Source organism: Glycine soja, chromosome 2 (genome assembly GCF_004193775.1).
Source record: "Glycine soja cultivar W05 chromosome 2, ASM419377v2, whole genome shotgun sequence".
Lineage (NCBI taxonomy): Eukaryota > Viridiplantae > Streptophyta > Magnoliopsida > Fabales > Fabaceae > Glycine > Glycine soja.
This window is the reverse complement of record NC_041003.1, coordinates 5,540,854-5,563,742: the sequence shown is the minus strand read 5'-3', so window position 1 is coordinate 5,563,742 and position 22,889 is coordinate 5,540,854. Positions and strand designations below refer to the sequence as shown.

The 22,889-nt window shown below is 28.8% G+C and overlaps 2 protein-coding genes across 2 annotated transcripts; both read right to left on the bottom strand.

The window, feature by feature from the left end:
* Nucleotides 1-1,358: 1,358 nt before the first annotated feature.
* Nucleotides 1,359-2,686, bottom strand: LOC114382665 (dof zinc finger protein DOF3.4-like). The gene has a single exon (XM_028342235.1). The coding sequence runs from the start codon at nt 2,339-2,341 to the stop codon at nt 1,727-1,729; it is 615 nt and encodes a 204-aa protein (XP_028198036.1). The 5' UTR covers nt 2,342-2,686; the 3' UTR covers nt 1,359-1,726.
* Nucleotides 2,687-7,495: 4,809 nt separating this feature from the next.
* Nucleotides 7,496-10,825, bottom strand: LOC114382661 (GDSL esterase/lipase At2g23540-like). Its single transcript, XM_028342227.1, has 5 exons — nt 10,504-10,825; nt 9,544-9,674; nt 9,193-9,441; nt 8,263-8,518; nt 7,496-7,943 (listed from the first exon to the last, which is right to left on the bottom strand). Exons 1-5 carry the CDS (start codon nt 10,763-10,765, stop codon nt 7,720-7,722), a joined length of 1,122 nt encoding a protein of 373 aa, XP_028198028.1. The 5' UTR covers nt 10,766-10,825; the 3' UTR covers nt 7,496-7,719.
* Between the last annotated feature and the right edge of the window lie 12,064 nt (nt 10,826-22,889).

Sequence of the window (22,889 nt, the reverse complement as noted above, 5' to 3'; positions counted from 1 at the left end):
AGAATCCCATGTTTTATTTAAGGGACTTGGATTCAAGGAATTGAACTTTACCTCAATTTGATAATATATTGACATTTCAATATTTATGGTGCGCTTGTGCCGAATGGCGTTTAATTACTTTTCGAGCCCTAGTCACTTCCATGATTTGATCACTATTCAATTCAAAAAATCAAGTTGATATTAGTTAGACTCAGTTGATGCTTTTATTTCCAAGTTCTATTAAACAGTGGTTAAACTAAAACATTAATTAACAAATTGTGTGAGCGAGCAATTGAATATCACTCCTGATTAAGAATGGCATCTTATTTCTCTATTTTATTACCAGTATACACTTTATAATAAATTTAATATAATAAAATGTGCAATGAAACTCCTTTGAAGAGAAAGAATTATGTTATACTTATTATTTTTTTTAAATGTACACCCATTTTACAAAGAAAATTTACAGTTTAGATATTCTCTAAATATTTTCTATCATATTTTTCCTTATTCCATATTTCTCCCTCCTTTGTATCTATTTTTTACTAATTGTAAAATAATTATAGAAAACAATTGTACGGAAAATTTCCAAACAAAATCTGAACTTGAACATATTTTTCAGTTTTATAATTACAGTTTCATTTTAAGTTTAATATCTAATTTTTTTTTCCATTGCTTTCCTTTCTTACAAAATTTAATATTTTAAAAAGTTCTAATATTTATCACCCCTTAACAGCAGCGTATCATATATTCAGTGTTGCCAATCTAAACATGTAAACATGACATACTCACAAAAGGAAATAAAAAAATAAATGAAACGATATTGACGAAGATTAAAAAAATATTTTATACAGCAAACAGAGTTCGGTGGGTTATTTTTTTCCTTCCCCATGCTACTATCTAGCCGTTCTTCCAGGCACCGAGACAAAATTAGAATTGAAGGAACAAGTTTCTCAAAAATAGAACAGAATCAACTTTAGCAGAGTCCTATCGTAGAAATAAAACAAAACAATGAGTACCAGACAATCCGAAAACCAAGAGATCTTTCAACCAAACTGCACTGGCCCAAAAATCAAATACCCCCCGCAAAGTTACATTCTCACTACCCTTCCCTTCAGAGGCTTCGTCCTCCTTTCAACACCCCCAAATAACACAAGAACGAATTCAATTAATTAAGCTTTTATTATTATATTATTTTCCTCTAAAGTCTACAAACAGCATAGAACAAACACTAGGCTAGAAATTCCTACTTTTCTTTCTCTATTTTACACAATAAAGTATTATTTAACAGTATAATTTGTTCTCTTATATTATAAGTGTAGCCATGGCCACACTGTCTTTGCTGGAATCCTAATCCAATTTTATGCATGGTTAAAAAATTCAGAGAAAAACAACACATTCATAACCTCATCAGTCACGAATATATGAATCACACAGCTTAATCACAAAATAACAGTAAGCCAGTAAACATCCCCAGAACTAGTAAAATTAAACAAAAAAGAAAAAGAAAAAGTCCTAGTTGTGCTTCAAATTTCACAGATGATTATACCCTGCAAATAGTAAAACCCTAAACTTAAACCATAAACACACCTTCCATTGCACCCAGAGTCCCAAACCAGAAAAAGTAAAAAAGAAAAAAAAAAAAAAAAGATGCGTTTCATTTGAGACCATTTCCCGGTGTTGAAATCGCAAGCCCAGGCCAAGCGAAGCAATCTCCGCTAACGAACCCTCCTTCGCCACTCTCTAACTACCACGTGTTTAGGCCAGAAGACGCGACGGCGCCGCCAATGTTGCCACCGTCGACCATTCCTGGGAAGGCCCAGCCCGATCTCCCAATGCCAAAACCCATGTCGTCATACCCGTGTCCAAGCCCAAAGCCACCCAGGGCGAGAAACCCGGAGCCATGGGTGTTGTTCAGCAACGAAGTGAAGCTCCCGCACACGTTACCGTTGCCGTTGCTAGTCTGTTTAACATCGCCGTCAAGTACTCCGTAGTGCGTGGAGGCGACGGGGGCCAATAAAGTGTGTGCGTGGTGTTCCTGTGCTGACGTCATGGTGGACGAGGTGGAGGAGGATGATGTGGCGGCGACGTGGTGGGTGCGGGAGCGCTTGGCGTTCTTGCGGCTGCCGCCGCCGACGGGAATGTCGCGGAGAGTGCCGCCGTGGGTCCAGTAGCGGCGGCAGGACTTGCAGAAGTGGCGGGGCTGGGAGTAGTTGTAGTTGTTGTAGTAGCAGAACTTGGTGTTGGTGGAGTCGCATCGCGGGCACGGCAGGTTTTCCTGCTCCGGCGGCGGCGGCGCCGCTCCGCCCGAGCTCTGCGGCTTGCTCGCTCGGCGACTCTCGCCGGAATTCGACGACGGCATGTGTGAAACAAAAAAAAAAACCGAAAAGAGTAAAATGTTTAGGTTTTGTTTTGGAGTGAGGGGCTTGAGTGTGAATGTTGGGTGGGTGAGGGGGGGGTTTTATGGGAGAACAGAGTGAGAGAGAGAGAGAGAGAGAGAAAGCAAAGAGAGTCAGAGAGAATATAAACAGAGACATCTTCTGAGGCTTATATCAGTTATATGAGACAGAGTGGGATCAGCTTTACAGTGTTCTGTTAAGCACGACATTTCAGTCGGCTCCAGACACATCCCCTCTCTCTATTTGGGTCGGCTAATAGGGCTGCGCCTTCTGCACTCACACACCCCCACCAACCACTCTCTTCCCCAATCCAATCAATTTCAAATTATAAATAAATAAATACAGCCTACTACACTTCATAAAATAGTGGAAGCAACCATTCATGCAGGAGATCATTTGACTTCACTTTATTAATCTCAAGTTTTGAATTTGAATTTGTAAAAAAAGTTTTAAGACTATAATAATTTTATTTGGTTCAGATATTATTTGTCGATGGATCGTGTCCGGTATTTTAGTGCTTGCACGGCCACTTAGATGCATGCATAATATAATGCATTCTTCCATTTAGATAATAATAACTATAGTTATGGGATGCAAATGCAAAACTACCCAACTGTTTATATTAAAAATAAATAATTAACATAGATTGTGTTAACGATAACTAACATGGTCCATGTTGTAATTTTATATGCATATATTCGTTTCTCCTGTCTTTTCCCCATTCAATCCGCTTAGACGTAGAGCTCCTAGGCCGTAGGGTGATTAGCTACCCCATCTATGCCATCTACATGCATCGAAGTTCGGTTTTTTTGTTGTTATTAAGAACTACTACTATGGATAATGTCACAATCCAGCATACAAAATATTCCCTCTAATTAGGCAAATCACAAACACAATCATACTCATTTCTAGAAATATGATGATTAGGCACATGCGAAAATGCATCAACAATAATTTTATTTTCCAAGGGTTGTTATTAGTTGATGTTTCCAAACCTAACTTTGATTATGCCATGGTGTCTGTAGGTCGTAGATTGAGTGGGGGCCACGAAAACTTGAGAGTAGAATAGTACAAAAAATGAAGGTGGGTAAATTGTAATTGTACACTACACGTGATAGCATAGCAAGATAGCATAGTATAGCATGAGATTGAGACAGTAAGAGAGAGGAGTTGGTAGGGACAGAAGCGACAGAATAATGAGTGTCGGGCAGCGTGGGGAGCAATAATTGGGTTTCCCCTCTGATTTCGGACGCGTCATGTCCGCATCAGATTTCTCCTCCGTACTCCCATTCTTTCTATCTTCCACCGGATTTTCCGCTTCAATGTAGCCATTACCAAACACCCCCACCCCATCTGCACAGGCACCACTCTGCTCACCGCTTGATAGTGATCACACGGTCCTGTTTCATGTCCGGTCCACCGACACCTGTCAGCGACACACCGGTTGTTGTCGGTGACAAGCATCGGCACGCGCCATTCAAATTGGTCTTCGAGAATGAATCATGGGTCGCTTTCAACAGCGGAAACAAAACTTGGAAACTTGGAAAGTGGAGAGACCCCTTGTTTCTTTCTCTTTCTCGGACCCCAAAACACAATCGCTATCTCCTCGCTTCGCTTCTCTTCTATACAGTGCTTCTATTTGTATTTATCCGTAAAATATATAATAATCAATCACTCAATGAACAAGGTCTAACACAAATTGATTTTCTTAAACATGCTGCTATTTTCAATTCCTTAGCTCTTTGGAAAAAAATTTGTTGAAAAAAAGTAAATCTCATTTCGATTATTTTTAAGCTTTGAGAGTTTGTCTCATAATTTTTCAGGATAGGAGAAAAAAAAAATCAATCACTGACAATTTTTTGATTATTTATTTTTCATCCTGATCTTGCGTTGCGTCTCGCTAGCTGGTCATGGGTTCAGACCTGTAAAATGTAATCAGTAATGACCTCTTTTTGGCCTTTTCTGCACGCACATGATTCCCTTTCCCTTGTTTTTTCCACTCTATCATCGAAATGAATTGCAACTTCGCACGCCTTATTCTCCTCTTCGACTGGGCTATTATTGCCACTACACCCAGAATTATTATCAATCATTCCTTTTACAATTTAATGCCAACATGCCTGAACACAGGTGTTTGTAAACTTTGGACTTTCAAGCCTCTACATTTGTTATTTTCTTTTCAAGGTTTTTAACTAAAAAGAAATATATTGTTCCCCAAGAAATTTCACTTGCGTAAAAATGGTTAAGAAACACCCACGCAGACAAAATAAGTAGTAGTATATGGTATGATATGCATAGCTTTTATTTTGGTTTTTTTTTTAAATACACTCTCTCTCCCTTACTTTTTTTTAATCTACACTATTTTACAAATTTAATTTTCAATATATAATATTTGAGACTTTCTCTCTCCTTTTTATTTTTTTAATTAAAAATATTATAAAATATAAATATTATATTATATAATTTTTTAATTGGTTTTAAAATTATTTAATTATTATATTAAATTTTATAATTTTTTAAAAAATATATATATATATATATATACAGATAAAGAAAAATAAAAAAATTGAATAAAATTATAGTATAATTTTTTAGTTATTTTGTATGTACTTTTATAGTTAAATTTACATGTTGTTGATAATTTTTTTTGTTATGTTCATTAATTAAAAAAATAAGAAAATTAGTAAATAGTATTAAAATAAACTAAAAAATACAATAAAAAAATAATTGATACATCTATTTTATATAACAGACATAAAATTTCAAAAAGTAGTAACTGCTATGTTGAAAATATCTTTAAAAATATTTATTGAAAATATATTTAAAAATATTTATTTAGTAGTTATTTTTTGCTTAAGTGATAAGAATTGATATTTTTATTATTTATAGCGTCCAAATATGAAAAGAAAAGATTAAAATATCCAAAAGATACTAATAATTGTTAAATATGAGCTATTTTTTATAATAAAAATATATTAAAAATATCTTTAAAGATATTTAATTAGGAATTTTTTTTCTGCCACCTGAGACCTAATGAGAAAGAGATTCCTACTGAGATGGACGAAGAAGAAAATGAACAAAAAAGTAGAAAAAATGTTACATTTGCCGACAACATGATCATAACAAAAACAATTGTACTACCATATCTCCATCTTAAGTTTTTCCTTAGTCAAGTGTAATTTTTTTAAGTATTTTATTGATAATACAATATAATGTTCTTGTATAAATAAATTGTTAAATTTATATGTATTTTTATAGTTAAATTTAGTAGTATAATTTTTTAGTTACTTTGTATGTATTTTTATAGTTAAATTTATATGTTGTTGATAATTTTTTTTGTTATGTTCATTAATTAAAAAAATAAGAAAATTAATAAATAGTATTAAAATAAACTAAAAAACACAATAAAAAATAATTAATACATCTATTTTATACAATAAAAAATTAAAAAATAGTAACTGTTATGTTAAAAATATCTATAAAAATAGGTTGTAACTTATAAGTAATAACAGTTTTATGGTATTTAGTATTCTGCCCTAAGGAATTGTTATTTTTAATTTGGGTAACATTTCTTTTACATGACAGCTCTTTAGCACCTCCACCTACCTCCACGCCTACCTCTTACTTCATAGGTTAAACTAATTATAAACATAGGTCTAACTGCAATTTTTTTCATAACGTGTACAATGTAACTTGTTTAATAGGTTAGCATCACAAATCTCAACCACATTAATTTTATAATTAAATCAATGACAATTATTGGTCGGACCATGCATGGATCAACTGAACTTGTGACCACTATATCAAATTCCAAAAAAGGAAATAGATTCATAATCATGCGAGACATGAGGTTGGTTTGGATAGACTTTTTTAAACTACCAAGGCGCGGAAGTTGTGAAAAATATAAGCTATATAAGTTTCGGATATTATTTAGACTCTTTGCTAACCTTATTTTGACATTTTGTTTAGATGAATACTTTTAATAGAGGAATTTATTTTAAATGAGATATTAAATATTTATCCTTTTAAATATAGTATTTGAATAATAATTTAAAGAAAACTAAATATCTATTATTTTAACAGAGAATTTTAATCTTTGTTAAAATTGAAAATTTGAAATTCCACTCAAAGAGGTAGAATTTCTAAAATTATTCATTTGCGAATAGAAGAGTATCTCGAACTCGATGATATTTTTCTCTTGTATGTGTATTTTCTTTCCTATCCCTCCTAATTGTTCATCCGTTATTGTCTGACGAACCTTTGTCACTGGAATCCCAATCCGCCAATGGTCATCTCTACTAGATTCCAACTTGTCGATGATCATTTTCGCACTCTCCACCATGGAATCCAAATCAACGGCAAAAAGAGTTGAACCAAACCACCAATAAAGAGAAAAGATTACCAACGAACCTCCCTTTATCATCTTCTTGAGCTTAAAGACCACCACCAACCAAAAATCACTATGGTGAAATTTTTTGTAATACAATGGTGCTGGTGTAACATTGGAACTGCAGCACTGCTGAATGTTTGAGCATGTTGTGTTGCAGAGAAAAAAACTTATTTAAAATCAGTAATTAATAATAATTTTGAATTTATGTGAAAATAGGTTCAAAACTAAAATAATCAAAACAAGTTATTTTGTAATTGAATGAAATTTAATTGCTTTCAATTGAATTAATTACTTGCATTTCAAACTTTTTGACATTTTAAAAATTCTCTATCCAAACACATGGATAGGGTATATTGGTTAAGAAATTTAAAAAAAAAATTTATGAAAATTATAGAAAAACATCGGTTAATTTTTCAAAAAAAATTATTTATTATAAAAATTATAGGAAAATATAAGAAATTATAAATAATATAATTTTGTGTACTCTAATAAAAAATTATTTTAATTTTTTAACCAATAATCCAAGAACACCCGTATTTGCCTATTATCAATTACAAAATGGTCACCATCGAGAGGGACAAGAAAATGAAATTCTCCCCACGTCTAAGTGAGACTAGCTAGCAAGGTACAACAACGCCATGGTCAATTGTTATTCACTTATTTGTTAACATGCATATCAACATAATTAAAAACTCAGAATCATAATATAATAATAAAATATAACTCATTAAGCAAATCACGCTCGTAAATTACGTTTATGTTAATTGCAGTAAATGAAGGAGGCAGCCACAGCAAAAGGTGTTCGTCGTTGAAAGCTACAGTTTGATAATTTGAGAGACAATAACTGAATTGAGGAGAAAAAAGAAAAACTTAAATGGGTGTGTGATGTGTGTAATACAAATTGAAGTACGGAAAGAACAATAGTAATAAAAGAAGAAATTAAAATTAAGATCATAGATCCCTGAGTTGCCTAAGATTAACAGGAGATATGTATCTCTTGTCTCCGTCAAGTAGCTGCTTGGCGAGGATTAGGTTTGCAGCCTCACTTGGGTGATAAGGATCCCAGAACACATGCTTGTACCTATCTCTGCACATACTTGATGTTGGCCCACACGGAATTATCCCTGCGAATTGCCCTCCATTTCCGCAGCAAGCTCTACTTGCCGTTGTGAATCCTGCATAAGAAACATACTCCAATATCAACAAATTCACAACAACTCACCTATATATATTATTTTAGACTCTCTTGGTAATCAAAATTTTATGGTATGTATATACTTTTCAAGAGTCTTGAACTGAACCCATTATTTAACATGTGTTTAATTTATCAAAAAATAAGTTATGTAATCATAGTTTTACATTTTCATATAATCATAACTCATATACCTCCAAGCACACTCTTAATTTACTTGAAGAGTTAAGTTAGACAATGATTATTAATATCAAGATTATAAGGGACCATATAAAATAATTAAAATGAAAGGGATTGCTTACCGTATTTATCAAAATTTTTTATGAGTTCCAACACTAGATCATAAACATTGGCAAGGACGAAGGTGGCTCCAGGGAGGTTGTCGTTAAGCTCAGCAACCAAATCCTTCAATCGAGCATTGTATTGAAGCGCAAGCTTGTTAGCCAAATCCACACACTCGTCTTCGTTCAGCTGATTAATAGTCTTCTGGTAAGGTATGCAGCCTATTGGCCCAACATTGCCTATAACAAACTTTCGAGCATCCATTTGGTAAAGTCTCTGACATTCAAATCAAACATGCCAAGTTACACATGACAAAAATTAAAAATAAAATAGAGTACAATGCAGTAGAATTTTGTTTCCATAATTTTCTTTAATAAACATTTATAGGAGAAAACAAAAAAGTAAAATGAAATAAACTTGTCTTATCAGTTAAAATTAGTTTTATGTATAAGTTAATTTATAGAAATTGTTTCATTTAGTTTCTCCAAAAGATTAATTTTACCTTTTTTTAAGCAAGATTAATTTTAACTTGTAGGAGAAATTTAACCCATTTACCTTTCTGACTTTGAGATAAGAAAACATGAAGGCAAAATAAAATTATTTTATTTTATAAATTAAAATTAATTTCTGCATAAATTCATAATTTTTTTCGTTTAATTTCTCCAAAAGTTAATTTTAACTTTGTTTAAGTTAATTTTAACTTAGGAAACAAACGTAACTATTTTACTTTTTTTCATGAGAACTACATTAAGTGAAACCGATTTTGATGAAAATAATTTTTTAATTGATTTCAGTCGCAGATTTTAGAATGCTAGTAATGGTACGGGTACTGGATATTGATTATGATTTATGAAGTTTTGGCAAATAGCACTACAAATCTACAATGACTAAGGGTATTTCATTTAGTGGTCTAGTTTGTTTTGGTGTTAAATTTAGATCAAGGTGTATACCGTAAGTTGGGCCCTGAAATGAGTAATCATGTCATCAATGAAAGAATCTGGACTTTGAGAAATTCTTGCTCCAATAGAGAGAACTGGGAGAAGGTAATTGTTGAGAAAGTCATTGGCCCCAACCGTGATGGAGAAAATTGATTTCTTCATTATATACTCTTTGGCTTTTGATTCACCCAGCAGTTTGTCAATTTGTTTTCTTGTTATGCTGAAGTAATCTATTTGAACATCCATTCCTACCCTATTCACCTGAAAACAAATTTATGTACGTGACATGCAACTGTTATGTTCCTTATTACATAGATTGAATAAGATTAAGTAAGAAATAGATAAGGGAGATAAAATACTGACAAATATTCTTCCAGTAGCATTCAGTATCCCTCCCCCTCCTGAAGCATAATTCACTCCACTGAGTATGATTTTCCCTGTTGCATTTGGAGCTAAAAATGGTACAGCATAGTTTGGTTGTCCCAATTCCTCTCCTGAAAAATTAAAATACAAAAACTAAAACATCATATTAAGTAAAGAAAAAAGTGTTTTTTCACACTGATTTCATTTATGGACAGCATTCCTCCCACTTTATTGTGGGGGAAATAGATATCGTGAATTTTATTATTAATTTATAAAGAAAGTGGCATAAAATTGATAAAACAAAGTTAAGAAATTACATTCGTATTCCTGATATTTAATATAATTATTTTCAATCTCTCTCTTTTTTAACAATAGACTGACTTTCCTAAAAATATTTATAATATCATAAGAAATCAAAGAGGTATATGCTAAAATAAATAGTGTATATATTTACAATGCAAAAAAAAGTTTTATACTGCCCCGTCTAATAACAAATTATTATGTAAAATAAATTTGTTTATTTTTATAGTAATTACTTCAAAAAATCATATGAACAAATCATTTTAAATTGATTAATATAATGTAAAAAAAATTAAACTGACAATATATAAAAATTAAACTCTATATGTTTACTCTAGTTTTATTAAATTTCATATAAATACACTATGCATGTAACATTGATGTTTGGAAAAAGATAATGTGAGATAATTGATAGATAACATTATCTCATAAACATGTGATCAATAATCTAACTTTTAATCTGTGTATATGAAAACATATTTATTAGAAAACCTCAAAAGATTAATTGTTGGTTCTCACTTGAGGAATGTTTGATGTTCATTCAGAAAAAAGGAAAAAAACTTTGTTTAAAAAATCAAAATGTTAATTGTTTGCTAACAAAAAAAATAAAAATAGGCTCACCCAAACACCTTGGATGTGTGAGAAAGAAGACAAAATTACCTACTAAATCACCAATGGTTCTTCCATTGGTATAGCGGCCTGTGGGGTTTCCTCCAGAGGCCTTGAAATCAATTCCATTGGGAGGGATGTTTGCCTTAGAAAGAGTTGACAAGTAGTTATTGTTCCCTGCATCCACCAAGGAATCTCCAAAGATGAAAGAGGCTCCTAAGCCATTTTTCTGAGCATCAACATTTCCGTAAAAGCTCACATTCAAGAGCAAAATCAGAAGGACCAACATGTCATTAGAATTCAACAAGGCCATGGCTTTTGTTCTTCACAAGACTTCACCAAAAGAAGCACTAAAGCACCACCACTCATTGCAAGTAGAAAATCCAGCTAAGAGGTTTATAAGGGGCATTTTTTTTCCTTCACGTGAGAAAACTTGTGATCATGTTTTAATGAAGTTGAATTTGGTTTGACCTTTTTTTTATTATTAAAAATAAGATTCCAAAGGAGTGCACAAGTTGAAAACAGATTTTCATGTGGTTGGTCATCAACATATGTGCAGATTTCTCAACCTGCTGTGGAATTAATCTATTGGAGATTTTGCTTTTGCAATTCAAAGTCACAGCGTGTCTAGTTTCATCCACGATGACCAACTCAACATGGCACAATTAATTAAAGAAGAAAGTTTTGAGGGACTTTGGTGTTGCTTGATGGTCTTAATTAAAAGACATTAAAAGCAGCGCTTAACTCCTAATTTCACATTGTTATTGGACACATAGGTATATCACTTCTTTTGAATAATTAATAGGACAGTCCATCTGCACTCAACAACTCAGGAAAACCAAGTTTTGCCCTTTTCTGTTTCCTTCCAATTGGTCAAAAAGTCCAAACGTAATCTTTTATTGTTTATTTTATTCTTTGAAGTTTGTGAACAATTTTTTTTTCGTGCACACCATTCAAATATTGGCAATTACTTCTTGCACCAAAGAAATTATACATAATTCTAGAAAAGCTTTTTCGGAACTATGTTAACATAATTTTAGAAAGGCTTTTTTAGAATGTCAGCTTGAGTTTTTTGAGGTGCAAAAAGCAAAAGGAAGGTACAGAAAGTAATAGCCTCAAATCTGTAATGGGTAATTTCATGAGCCCAACCAAAAAAAGCATGAGAGTTGATGGAGTTAAACAGGGTTAATTAAGGCTTAAGATCACAAATAGACCAAGCAAAATAATAAAAAAACGAAAAAAGAAACTAAATTTTAAAGTTTTACCAAATTTAAATGTATTAATAATTCATAATTGATCAGATGCAAAAACTTGGTCCCTCATTCTATTTGTTTGGCATTGCTTCCATTAAACATGTAAGATTGTAAGTGAAAATATGAAATAAAAATAATTTATAATGCTGCCGAAAAAGAAAGTTATTCTAATCATATTATTAATATTTTCTCCCAGTCTCATGTTACTGTGACCGAATCAATTAGTATGAAATTATTTCAATTTAACCAATTATATATTTTGAATTTGAATGTTGAATATGTAGATGCATTAAATATTTTGAGAAAAGGTTTGTTACCAACAATAGTTCTACAATGCTTAAATAGGATTATCACATGTTGTATAGAAAGAAAGAAAAAAAAAGTATTTTTTTCTTCTATTAAAACATACCGTAAGGTTGAGTGTTTGGGAATATTATGAACCAACCCTATAGCCGAAAGTGATGAAGATGAAAAATCAACGAAGAGATCATTGCTTTTTCAGACGTTCAACATCAACTTTTACCATGAAGCTACTTTCTTCTTCCTCCAATACTTGCTCAGACATTTAAGCTTATGCCCAAAAGGCATATGAGAATACTTTTTTTATCTCATGATTTTTTGCCGTGGAATGTGATAAAATATCTGCTTATCACTTGGATATTTGATATGATATGAAAATCTCTTGTGTAAATGTACAACTCTAGTTTTTTGAATCAAGAGGGAGAGCATTATTCGTGTGTTTCTCTTTCAATCCTTGTCATGTTTGTTGAATCACATGAGGATAAATAGACAAAATGTGGCAATTCACTTTCAATAGAATTAAACTACATGGTATGTTTGCAGTCTAAATATCCCTTCAACATATTATTATATCTGTCTTCTTTTACCGATATTAAGTACAAGTGAACAATATTTTAAAAATTAAGAAACTAAATGTCTCTTCTAATATCAAAAATTAAATAACTAATGCTTACAATCTTAAAAATTAAAATTAAAATTTATTTTTGGGGTTGGTTTCATCACAACAAAGTGATTGATCGGATAAAGACACTATATCCTATTTATAATTCAAAAATTACCTTATACTATTTTTGTCCATTGCAATTGCATGCATTCTTAAATTTCAATATTTTCCTGTCCCACCTACTTTTATTATCCAACAAGTGATAAAAAAAACCTAATAATGTCAGATTGCCATTTGTAGTGATCTCTCTTTTTACAATTTTTTTGTTTGTTCAACTTAAAGGGTAAGATAATAAAAAATAGTAGATAGGAGAAACGACAGGTGAATATAGAAATGTGAAAAATATCTTGTTAAAATGATACTTTTGAAATCACAAATGATTAAGAGCCTTATTAGATATTACCTGTAAAGCAACAACAACAAAATTGTGGATACTAAAAAAATTAGATTTAAATTCCTTAAATAAACTATTGATTCTTTTAAATAAAAATTGATTAAATAAATTTTACTAAGATAATGAGTCGAATTTTATAATAAAATGATGATCGTGAAACAAATAAATATTACATATCAATAATATGATAATCCAAAAAATTATATCACCTACATAGTAGTTTTAATCATAAAATCCATTTTTTGTAACAAAATCAGAAATATACTCTAAATAATCCATTGGAATCTAATGATGGAGTTTGAATAATTTGTACTAAGTCTTTAATTCAAATTTCATTGCGAACATGGTAAAAAAAAGAAAAAGAAAAGACGAAACTCTAAATCAGAAGTGATTTGTGTGTAATTTACTGCGTTTCCCACTTCTTTAAAACAAACGAAATGTTATTTATGGAAAAGCTGTGTAATTATTCATGCATGCGTGTTTTAAAATGAATGTAAATTTATATTAAGAAAAATATTCAATTATATGACACCACCAAAAACAGAAAAAATCAAGCATATGATAGAAATTGATTAAACAAAAAAGTGTTTGGCATGGATAAGAAATGAATAGATTAATAACAATAAACTTATATTATATTATCGTAAAAAACAGTATTATTTTAAAAGAAATATTCATTTTCTATTTTATTGCCCTTCAAATTCCTGCAAGACATACTACCCGCTAAAGAAACTATCTCTTCATCATTGAAGAATCATTGCAAACAAAACGAGTTTTTCTCTTTGGATCCATTCAAAACACATACGTTAGAAACAGGAAATATATCAATGTTATTGATGTTATATTATATGATCCAAATGAGAAGGGCCCAATAATGTAAATAATCTATAAGGTATGAGGACTAGTTATTAGCTTCCAAAACATAGAATGGAGACACACGTGTGACCAAAAAGAAAGTATACAGGCCCGTTTCCGACTTTAACAAATAACCTAATCTTGGACCTGGGTCCATTATCCCATCAATAAATAGAACCAAGCTTCCACTTTAAATGTGGAAAACCCCAACAACAAATTATTATTATTTTACTAATTTATCATAAATTTTCTTGACGCTAAAGGACTTTTAGATTAAAAAGTGATTATCATAAATTACAATACTTAATTATTATTTTAAAAAGTAGAAATTAATTTGTCTGTTTATTATAATCTAAAAAAACCTTTTTTTTTAATAAAAAGTTGTTTTCTTTAAAGCTATTCAAAATAAATTTTGATTTTAATCATATTTTAATTTTTTAAAACTTTTATTTATTTTAAAAAATTGAAAATGCATAAAAAAATAATTTTTTTTAATAAAAAAACTGTAACAAACAACCCAACTAGTATAGTATTCAAGCATCCATTAACAAGAAATACTATTTTTTTTATAATTATGGCATGGTACAAAATATTTACTAGTTTTACTGTGACTAATTTTTAGGGAATAGACGGATTATCTTTAGTAATATCTTTCTTCTTAAGTAATTTTTTTATTTATCTCAAATTTTGTTTAATAAAATTAAGTTTAATACCACTTGAATCAACAATTTGATGGTTATTATGGTTTGTTTGTAACAATGAACTTTAAGATGATTGAACATTATACAAAAGTCAAAATGAAAAAGAGAGGGGATAAGAAACACAGCCACACCATGAAAATTGAAAAAGTCATGTCACAGCAAGATAAGCAACATCCTCTCTACTGATTATTTTCAATTGTCAATGAAGTTCCCCTAATCCCTCCTTTGGGAAAAAGTTAGGATCCTGGTCTAAAGCACTTGATTATACCTTGGTGTACATGGAGGCCACACTAATACAAGTTTAGCTAAGTGAGGCCCCATCACCCCCACTCAACCAAGTCCTTTTCTATCCCTTCTTTCATTTGAAGCCTCGGAGACATGCAAAGGTTTCTCTTTCTTTTCTTTTTTTCATTTTTCAGAAGTGGGGTTGGCTATGTCGGATGGAGTGGTTGTGTTGTTGAGTGCATGTGTTGTTGTATATATGCTACATGCCGAGGGCAATTTGGTAAGTCACAAACCACAAACCACAATCGGTTTGTCTTTGCTTTGATTGGTTCTATCTGTTCTAACCATTTGATGAAGAAAAGATTCTCGTTTCCATCAAAGATTGAATGATGCATCATGCACACCAACCTCTTTTGATCTCTGATAATTGATACAGTCCACTTTCTCCCTCGAGGTTTTGACCAAGGGCAATTTTGTGCACTTGGTTGACTAGTAACGAGATTATGATGATCATACTCTCCCATTCCAAACTGGCCACCAAATAATACCAATTATTGTCTGTAGTAATGCACGTGATGTCCATATCCATTAAAGGTGATTACACCACTGTAATTTCATCATGGTTTTGTATTCCTTTTTTGGTACAGGGTTTCATATTAATTACCTCTTTTCGGCTCCTATGAAGTTAAGAAAAAAATTATTTATTATCATTTTATAAATCTCATATTAATTGCATTGTTGGGTTAATTTTATTTTGAAGTATTTTTAATGTTTTTTTTTTATCATAAAACAGACACACGATATGATTTTATAAAATAATCAATATATACTACAAAATATAGAGTTCAAACAAAATTTAGACATCGAAATGAATTTGCAATGAAAAATTTAATACTATACCATAAAGCTTTCCAAATTTATACGAAATATCTAACAAGGGCATCAACTTGACGAAGATGCACTCAAAACATGAAATCAAACAAAAAAACTGTTATGATATATATCATTACAAGCATATCATTGGAAAATAATTAAGTAATGAAATATTGTTATTATTTATTTATCATTAGGGGGTTTTATACAAGAATTAAAAGAGTTAATAAATAAATTCAATTATACGAAAGAAACGAATTATAAGTTTATTTGATTGAATTATTTTTATTGAAATATTCAAATTATTTTGTATCACTACATTAATATTTTCACATAACTAGAAGATTCATTAAATATTGCCTCATAAAATAATGAATAGCGGCACCAAATATATTACATTGTCTAGAGGACCACATTAGGGGTACCTTGGCTCAAGAATAGTTAAGAAGGATAATTATTATAAAATTGACCTACCCTGAAACTTGCCCTTTTTTCATCACTCGTTTGACAAGGAAAATAACAACGCTTTATTCTTGAACGATACAGCTGCTAACTCATTGGTCAATTTGTTCTTCAAATCCAATAAAAATAGAAAGTAAATATGATGTCGTCAAGAGTCCCCCCTTTTTCTTTATCAGTTTAACTTCTAGGGTTTTGTGCATTATTATCATTGATAATGGAATCCAAGAGAGGAAGAGAAGTGGTTTGTTTACACCTTTTCAAGTAAATTGAGGTTATTTTATATTTGGTTTAGAGAGTATAGAATTCAAAATAAAAAGGCTTAATAGTAAAATGTTTTTTATTTTGTTTATTTCATTAAATTAGTTTTCTTATTTTTAAATTTATTATTTGAGTCTTCTTATTTTTAATTTATTATTTGAATCTTTCTATATTTTAATTTTTTAAAAAAATTTATTATATTTTTATAATCTTATATATTATCTTTTAAAATATAATATATAAAATTAAATTCTATTTTCACATAAATTAGAATATATATATTTATATAAATTTATTTTATTTTATATATTATATTTATCTTTTAAAATAATGCTTGTAATTTAATGATAATATTTTTTATCTATATTAAAATATTCATGTTATTTATAGGTAAAATAAAAGGATAAATTTTATAATTACGCCAAATAAAAAAAATGTTTCGTGAGATTTTTTTATTCCTTAAACGAATAAACACAGTGAAACACAAGTACATGCAAAATATAATTTGATAGGATAACATTTTTTATCTCTATAAATCAAAAACAGATAAAAAAAAATGTTTATAACAATTTATATATCAGTCTCAATTAATTCAACTAGATTTTCTTGATGATAGAATAACATTTGACTTAGATATCATGCTCAAATATAATTTACAAGATTCAAATGCCAAAAAAATTAAGTTGTTGCGTTAAAAAAAATAAGTTTAAACCACTAATAATTATTTTTATCTTTTGAAACATTTAAACAATTTATAGCTGTTTAAAACTATCAGAAATTTCTATAAATATGTAAAAAAAAACCCATTTTAAACTTTCTCTTTTCCTTCTCTCCTGTCTTCATTCATTCTCTTTTTGTTGTGTCTTTGGCACATGTTATTGTAAGTCTTCAAAAGATAATAAAATAGCAAATTTACCATTTATTTTGCCACAAATTCAAACAAGAAGCGAATGATGTTGTTTATAGTTGAGACCACAAAAAATCTAATCGAATTTCAATCCTCCACAAATCATCACGTCCCTTGAATCGCCAAGACACAAAATAAACCACCAACGAACTCCGTCAAAAGCCAAACCCCAGTGTCGAGGCCAAAACATGAAACTTCTTCATGTAACACCCCACTATTTATTTTCTTATATGTATATGTGAATAATTATTGTGAAAATATTTTTAATTAATTAATTAATTAATTAATAATTTAGAAATATGAGTATGGATATTAAAATTGGATTCTCATAATTAAAAATGTTAAAAGCATATAATTACATTTTATGAAACATTGTAGTTGAGTTCCTTTCAAATTGTCTCTTGCCATTAATTTCTTTTACAAATATCTTTAAATACAGATAGAGAAAAAAATATATGATAATTTTAAGGATAAATTATAAAAATAATATAAATATTAATATTTTTTATGATATTATATTATGAGTATAAAATATTCATCTACTTTATTAATGATTAATTTTATCAAAAAAATTATTTGATTAATTTTAATAAATTTTGTTTTTAAATAATATTTTTCATTTATAAAACTCAAACTCAACGCATTTATTAAGATATTCTAATTTAATTCTACTCAAATCATCATGATTAATAAATTGAATGTCAATAGATAAATTAACTTAAATCTTTAATTATTGTAAAATGATTAAAAAATTCTATATATAACCTATATATAAGTGAAATAAAATATTTTGCATTATATACATCCACTCAAGCACGTTCAAGTACGTATCCTAGCAACATGCCAACATCCCATTAGCATTACAGATATTTCACCCAATCCCATAATACAAATGATATCTCATCTTACATGCATGCCGTGTGGTTGTGCTGCCTTTACAATGCTACAGGCAAAAGGTAATCACAAACGCAATGTAAAGTGCCCCAACTTTTACATTCTGTTGTTAAAATATTTATATTTTATTTAAATAATATTTTGGTTCTTATAAAATAAAATATTTTTTATTTCAGTCTTTTATTTTTTATTTTATGCTAGTTCTTGTAAAATTTTAAAAAAATTGGTTTAGTTTATATATCATCTTTTTTTATACAATTTTTTTTAAAAAATTCATCAACTAATGTAATATTATCAACAATTTTAAACATATAAGAATTTAAAAATATAGTTTATAAAAAAATTATAAATGATTAAGATATCAAACTTTTTTATTATATAGTTTGTCAATGAATTATCAACGTTATTATTACATTATCTATTAATGTTGTTACTTGACACTAAAAAAATAAAACAAAAAATAGAAAGAATAAAATTAAAACAAAAATATTTTAAGGATAAAAAAATATCTTATTTGATATAACAAAAACAAATGTTTTAGGCTTCTTTTCTTATAGAAATAGTTGCATTTATAGTAAAAACATTCGGTCTCTCTAGCCTGTCTCCATGGGTTACATGAGGAAAAAACACTTAATTCTTTGGTGGTTGCATTTTTTTTTTTTTCTGTCGTAAACCTTCACCAAAACAATTGCATTGCAAATACTTTTTGAGGGAAAGGACCTCCACCTAACCTCTTAAATATGGTTGTCCTAACTCAAGATTGTATGGATAATTAATTGGTTGTGCACCTGTGCTTCAATGTAAAAGCTTCTCTTTTTTTTCCTTCCATTTTCTGAATAAATAATGTCGTACTTAAAAGTTAAACAATAATGGGTGTGATATAGAATAAATTGATTGTAGGTTGTAACGTGTAATCGTATACACAAGACATGAAATTTTTTAAGGCAAATATTAATGTCTTGAAATATTAGTTAAGGAATTAAAATAATAATTTTTTATTCAAATACATAAAATTATATTATTTTTGACTTTTTTATGTACTCCTATGATTTTTACAATAAATATTTTTAAACATTTTACTTTTGATCTTTGAAGTAGTTATAATTAATATTTAATGTGTAACAAAAAAATTAACATTTAATAACGGCTATAAACTAGAACAAATTACACTCTGAGAACTAAATGTAGAGTATTTTCAAATTAGAGGGATGAAAATAAGTAAAAAAAAATATTGGAGAAAAAAAACTGAATTTGAAAAACTTTTGAGGGACACAAATATGTTTTATCATTTTTTTATGGATAAAAGTATTTTTTTTTGGAAATTATAATTTTTAATATGAATTCTTATTATTTTTTGTTTAAAACTTAAATACTGTTAAAAAAATAAGTAGTATAATAATTAAAATAAATAAGGTAATATTAAAGAAATGATTTTATTAAAATAAATAGTACTGCATTAATTACTTTAAATAATATCTGAAAATATTATAAATTAATGAAACAAACTTATTTATTAATCACATCTATTTTAATCTAATTAACTTATAAGTTGAAATGATTATCGAAGACATGCACTCTTAAGAAACTTGAGAAAAAAATATTCATTATCAAATATATTCATCCCATGATTCAAAAACCTAATCACTATCAATTCATTCAATTGCTTTCAATTTTGCCGTTTGCATTGGTTTTGAGTTTTGATTAATTACTCAATTACGCTAGCTTCCATCTAATAATTAATACAAATATTGTGCAAATAATCTTGCAACTAAATTTGGTATTCATAGCATCGCAGACAATGACATTCGCATATATAGATCAATTTTAAAGAGTTTTGAAATTGTACTTGGTGATGTTAGATTTTACTTCAAAATACATTTAATCTATTCTTTAAACATAAGATATGAATTCGACTTTGGAGAAAAAAAAAAGAATAAACTTGACAAATTTATTTGATATATGCCTTTATTTAAGACTTAAGTATTTTTTTAAAAACTATTATAAAAAATTATTCAAAAGTAAATTTTGTAGTATGATATTTTAAACAGGCCTAGAAATATAGTATAATATATAAATATTTATTGTTACCAAATATCATATATATATATATATATATATATATATATATATATATATATATATGTGTGTGTGTGTGTGTGTGTGTTTTTCCGTCAAAAAACATATTTATGATTTTAATTTTTTTTAATTAATTAATGTATATCACTTATACAATTAATATATCATGAATTCAAATATATAGAGACAAATATATAACAAAAGTATTCATTTGAAAATCTATATTAGATTTAAAAGCCTTTTTGAAGATGACATAAAACCTAACATTATAGAAAAAAAATATTTTTGTATTCTTAACTTTTTTTTTTGGTGAGAATCTTAACTTATTTAATTAATAAATAAGTTTAGACTAGGCTTAATGAGAGTTAGACAATAATTAAGTATTTGACGGATCATGTATTTTATTTTCCCTCGTAATTGTGAACAAGTTTGAATTTAGCAAGAATTAAATGATCACTAAATAAGTTGTTGTAGGGTCTATTTTTGTTCAAATTAACTTGTTGTTTAAAAAATTATAATGGGAAATTCTATCAAAATTAATACCTAATTGCTCTATTTGATTTCTTGAAGATTGCATCAAGGTTGTACATTAAGATTTGTATTATTTTTATTTATTTTTAGTTTGAGCAAGATTAAAAGTCTTACGCGAATTCTAACACCAAGCACCTATTTTAGTGGTACACCTGTGAAGTACCATTTTTAACCGTTAGATAAATTATTAAAATGTCTAAAGGCTGAAATCATTTATCAACTACTTGAAGTTGAAACTAAACCGAGTTTACGTGTTTAGGGTGGCAAAGTGTTTGCAAAGTATTGGATGGAGGGTTTGGAAACCTTGTTGTTGACATGCTTAAGGCGCTTCAGAATATCTGAACCTGAATCTAGTTTTGGACTTTGACAATGAAGAATAAGGGATTCAAAATTGATGATGATTCATCAACACTTATTAATAAGTAAAAAGTAAGTCTTGTTTGAATAAAGAAATTAAGATGACTATTATGGTTTCCTTTTTTGGGGTGGTATTCCTTGTCAATGTTGGTCATAATTTTTACATTAGCATCCCATTTATTAATAAAGAGTTTGTCTTTCATTCGACAGATTGTTTTTCAAATTCACTCCAAAAATATCAAACAAGTCATCATCACCCGATGGAGGTTTAGCATGATCTAGTTTATATTTAGGATTCATTATATCATCATAGTTTGACTACTATAATCTTTTCGAAGGTAATCCGGGCCAAAATTAATAATTTGACCACTAATGAGCACTTAACATATTATAGCTCAGTTTGAAGTGGTTGCAAGTTTTTAGTTTTTTAGATTTTAAATGTAATTTTTAAAATAAAATGCATTTGATAAAAGTAAAGTTGAAATGATTTTAAAATTGTTTCGAAATCAATACTTTTTTTAAAAAAACATGTATTTTTTACATTTGACAATGATACTTTTTGTTGTTAATATCGTTACCATCATTACCACGACCATTATCACTGTTGTCATTGTCATCACCACCACCAATATCACATTTGTCATTGCTATCACCATATCATGACCACTATCACCATTCATCGTTATCATAGTCATAACTGGTTGTAATCATCACAATTAATGTAACTATTATGGTCATCACAACATAAAAATACTCTTAAACTAATTTTAATACGATATAAAACTTTTAAAATGAATTTATTTGAAACTAATCATATTTTTAAAAGTGATTTAATTTTTTTAAACTAAAACTCTAATGGTTATTTTTAAAAATTTAGAAACTAAAAACTGAAAACCACCACAAACAAGTTCTTAATTAGGCATTTCCATTATAAAGATAACATCCTTGAGTTAATATTTTAGTGATTATAATAGTGACACTGACATCAATGTGATGATAATAACAACGATAAAATAATAATAGTTGTGAAAGTGTATTTTTTAAAACTAAAAAATGAATTTATAAATTATTATTTTTTATTTTAAAAATTGCATTTAAAAAATAAAATAAAATAACTCCTCACTACCTTAAACCGGACCTTAATTTTGTTAGTTCAAAAAAACTAAAAGCAGTAGTAGATGACAATTTCAACGATTAAACCGGGGGCTTACTCTAAAAAAATCTTACTTGGGAAGCAAAATTATTAATTTCAATATGTCAGGAATCTTCTCCTTTCTATCAACTCTTACCCTTATGCAATTTCACTCTTTGTTAGTATATAATTTGGTGGAAAATGAATTATATAAAATAATGATAAAATATTTTTAAAACAATTTTCTAATACTATATTACAATTTAGATTAAACAGTGGTATAAATTATTTTTTTGTTGTTAAAATAAACTGTAAGGGATAATAAATCATAACTTGATATATTTTAATTGGTTTACTATATATTGAAATTTGAGATATGATATTTAAAAATTCCAAAAAGAAATTTTTTTAGATGAAAACAATTAATCATATTAAATATGCCTAGACATTTAAGATATCATATTAAATTTGAAAATCTTATATGTTCAGACATCTTGTATATCATATTAATTTTTACATATCACATTTAAGTATCGCAGACGTACTGTATATACC

Bases quoted from the DNA above. Each gene is read 5' to 3' on its own strand.
- LOC114382665 (XM_028342235.1), bottom strand. From the start codon at position 2,341: ATGCCGTCGTCGAATTCCGGCGAGAGTCGCCGAGCGAGCAAGCCGCAG.
- LOC114382661 (XM_028342227.1), bottom strand. From the start codon at position 10,765: ATGGCCTTGTTGAATTCTAATGACATGTTGGTCCTTCTGATTTTGCTC. The intron at 8,519-9,192 runs GTATACACCTTG...TTTGAATGTCAG, and splicing joins ATTTCAGGGCCCAACTTACG to AGACTTTACCAAATGGATGC. The intron at 7,944-8,262 runs GTAAGCAATCCC...TTTCTTATGCAG, and splicing joins AAAAAATTTTGATAAATACG to GATTCACAACGGCAAGTAGA.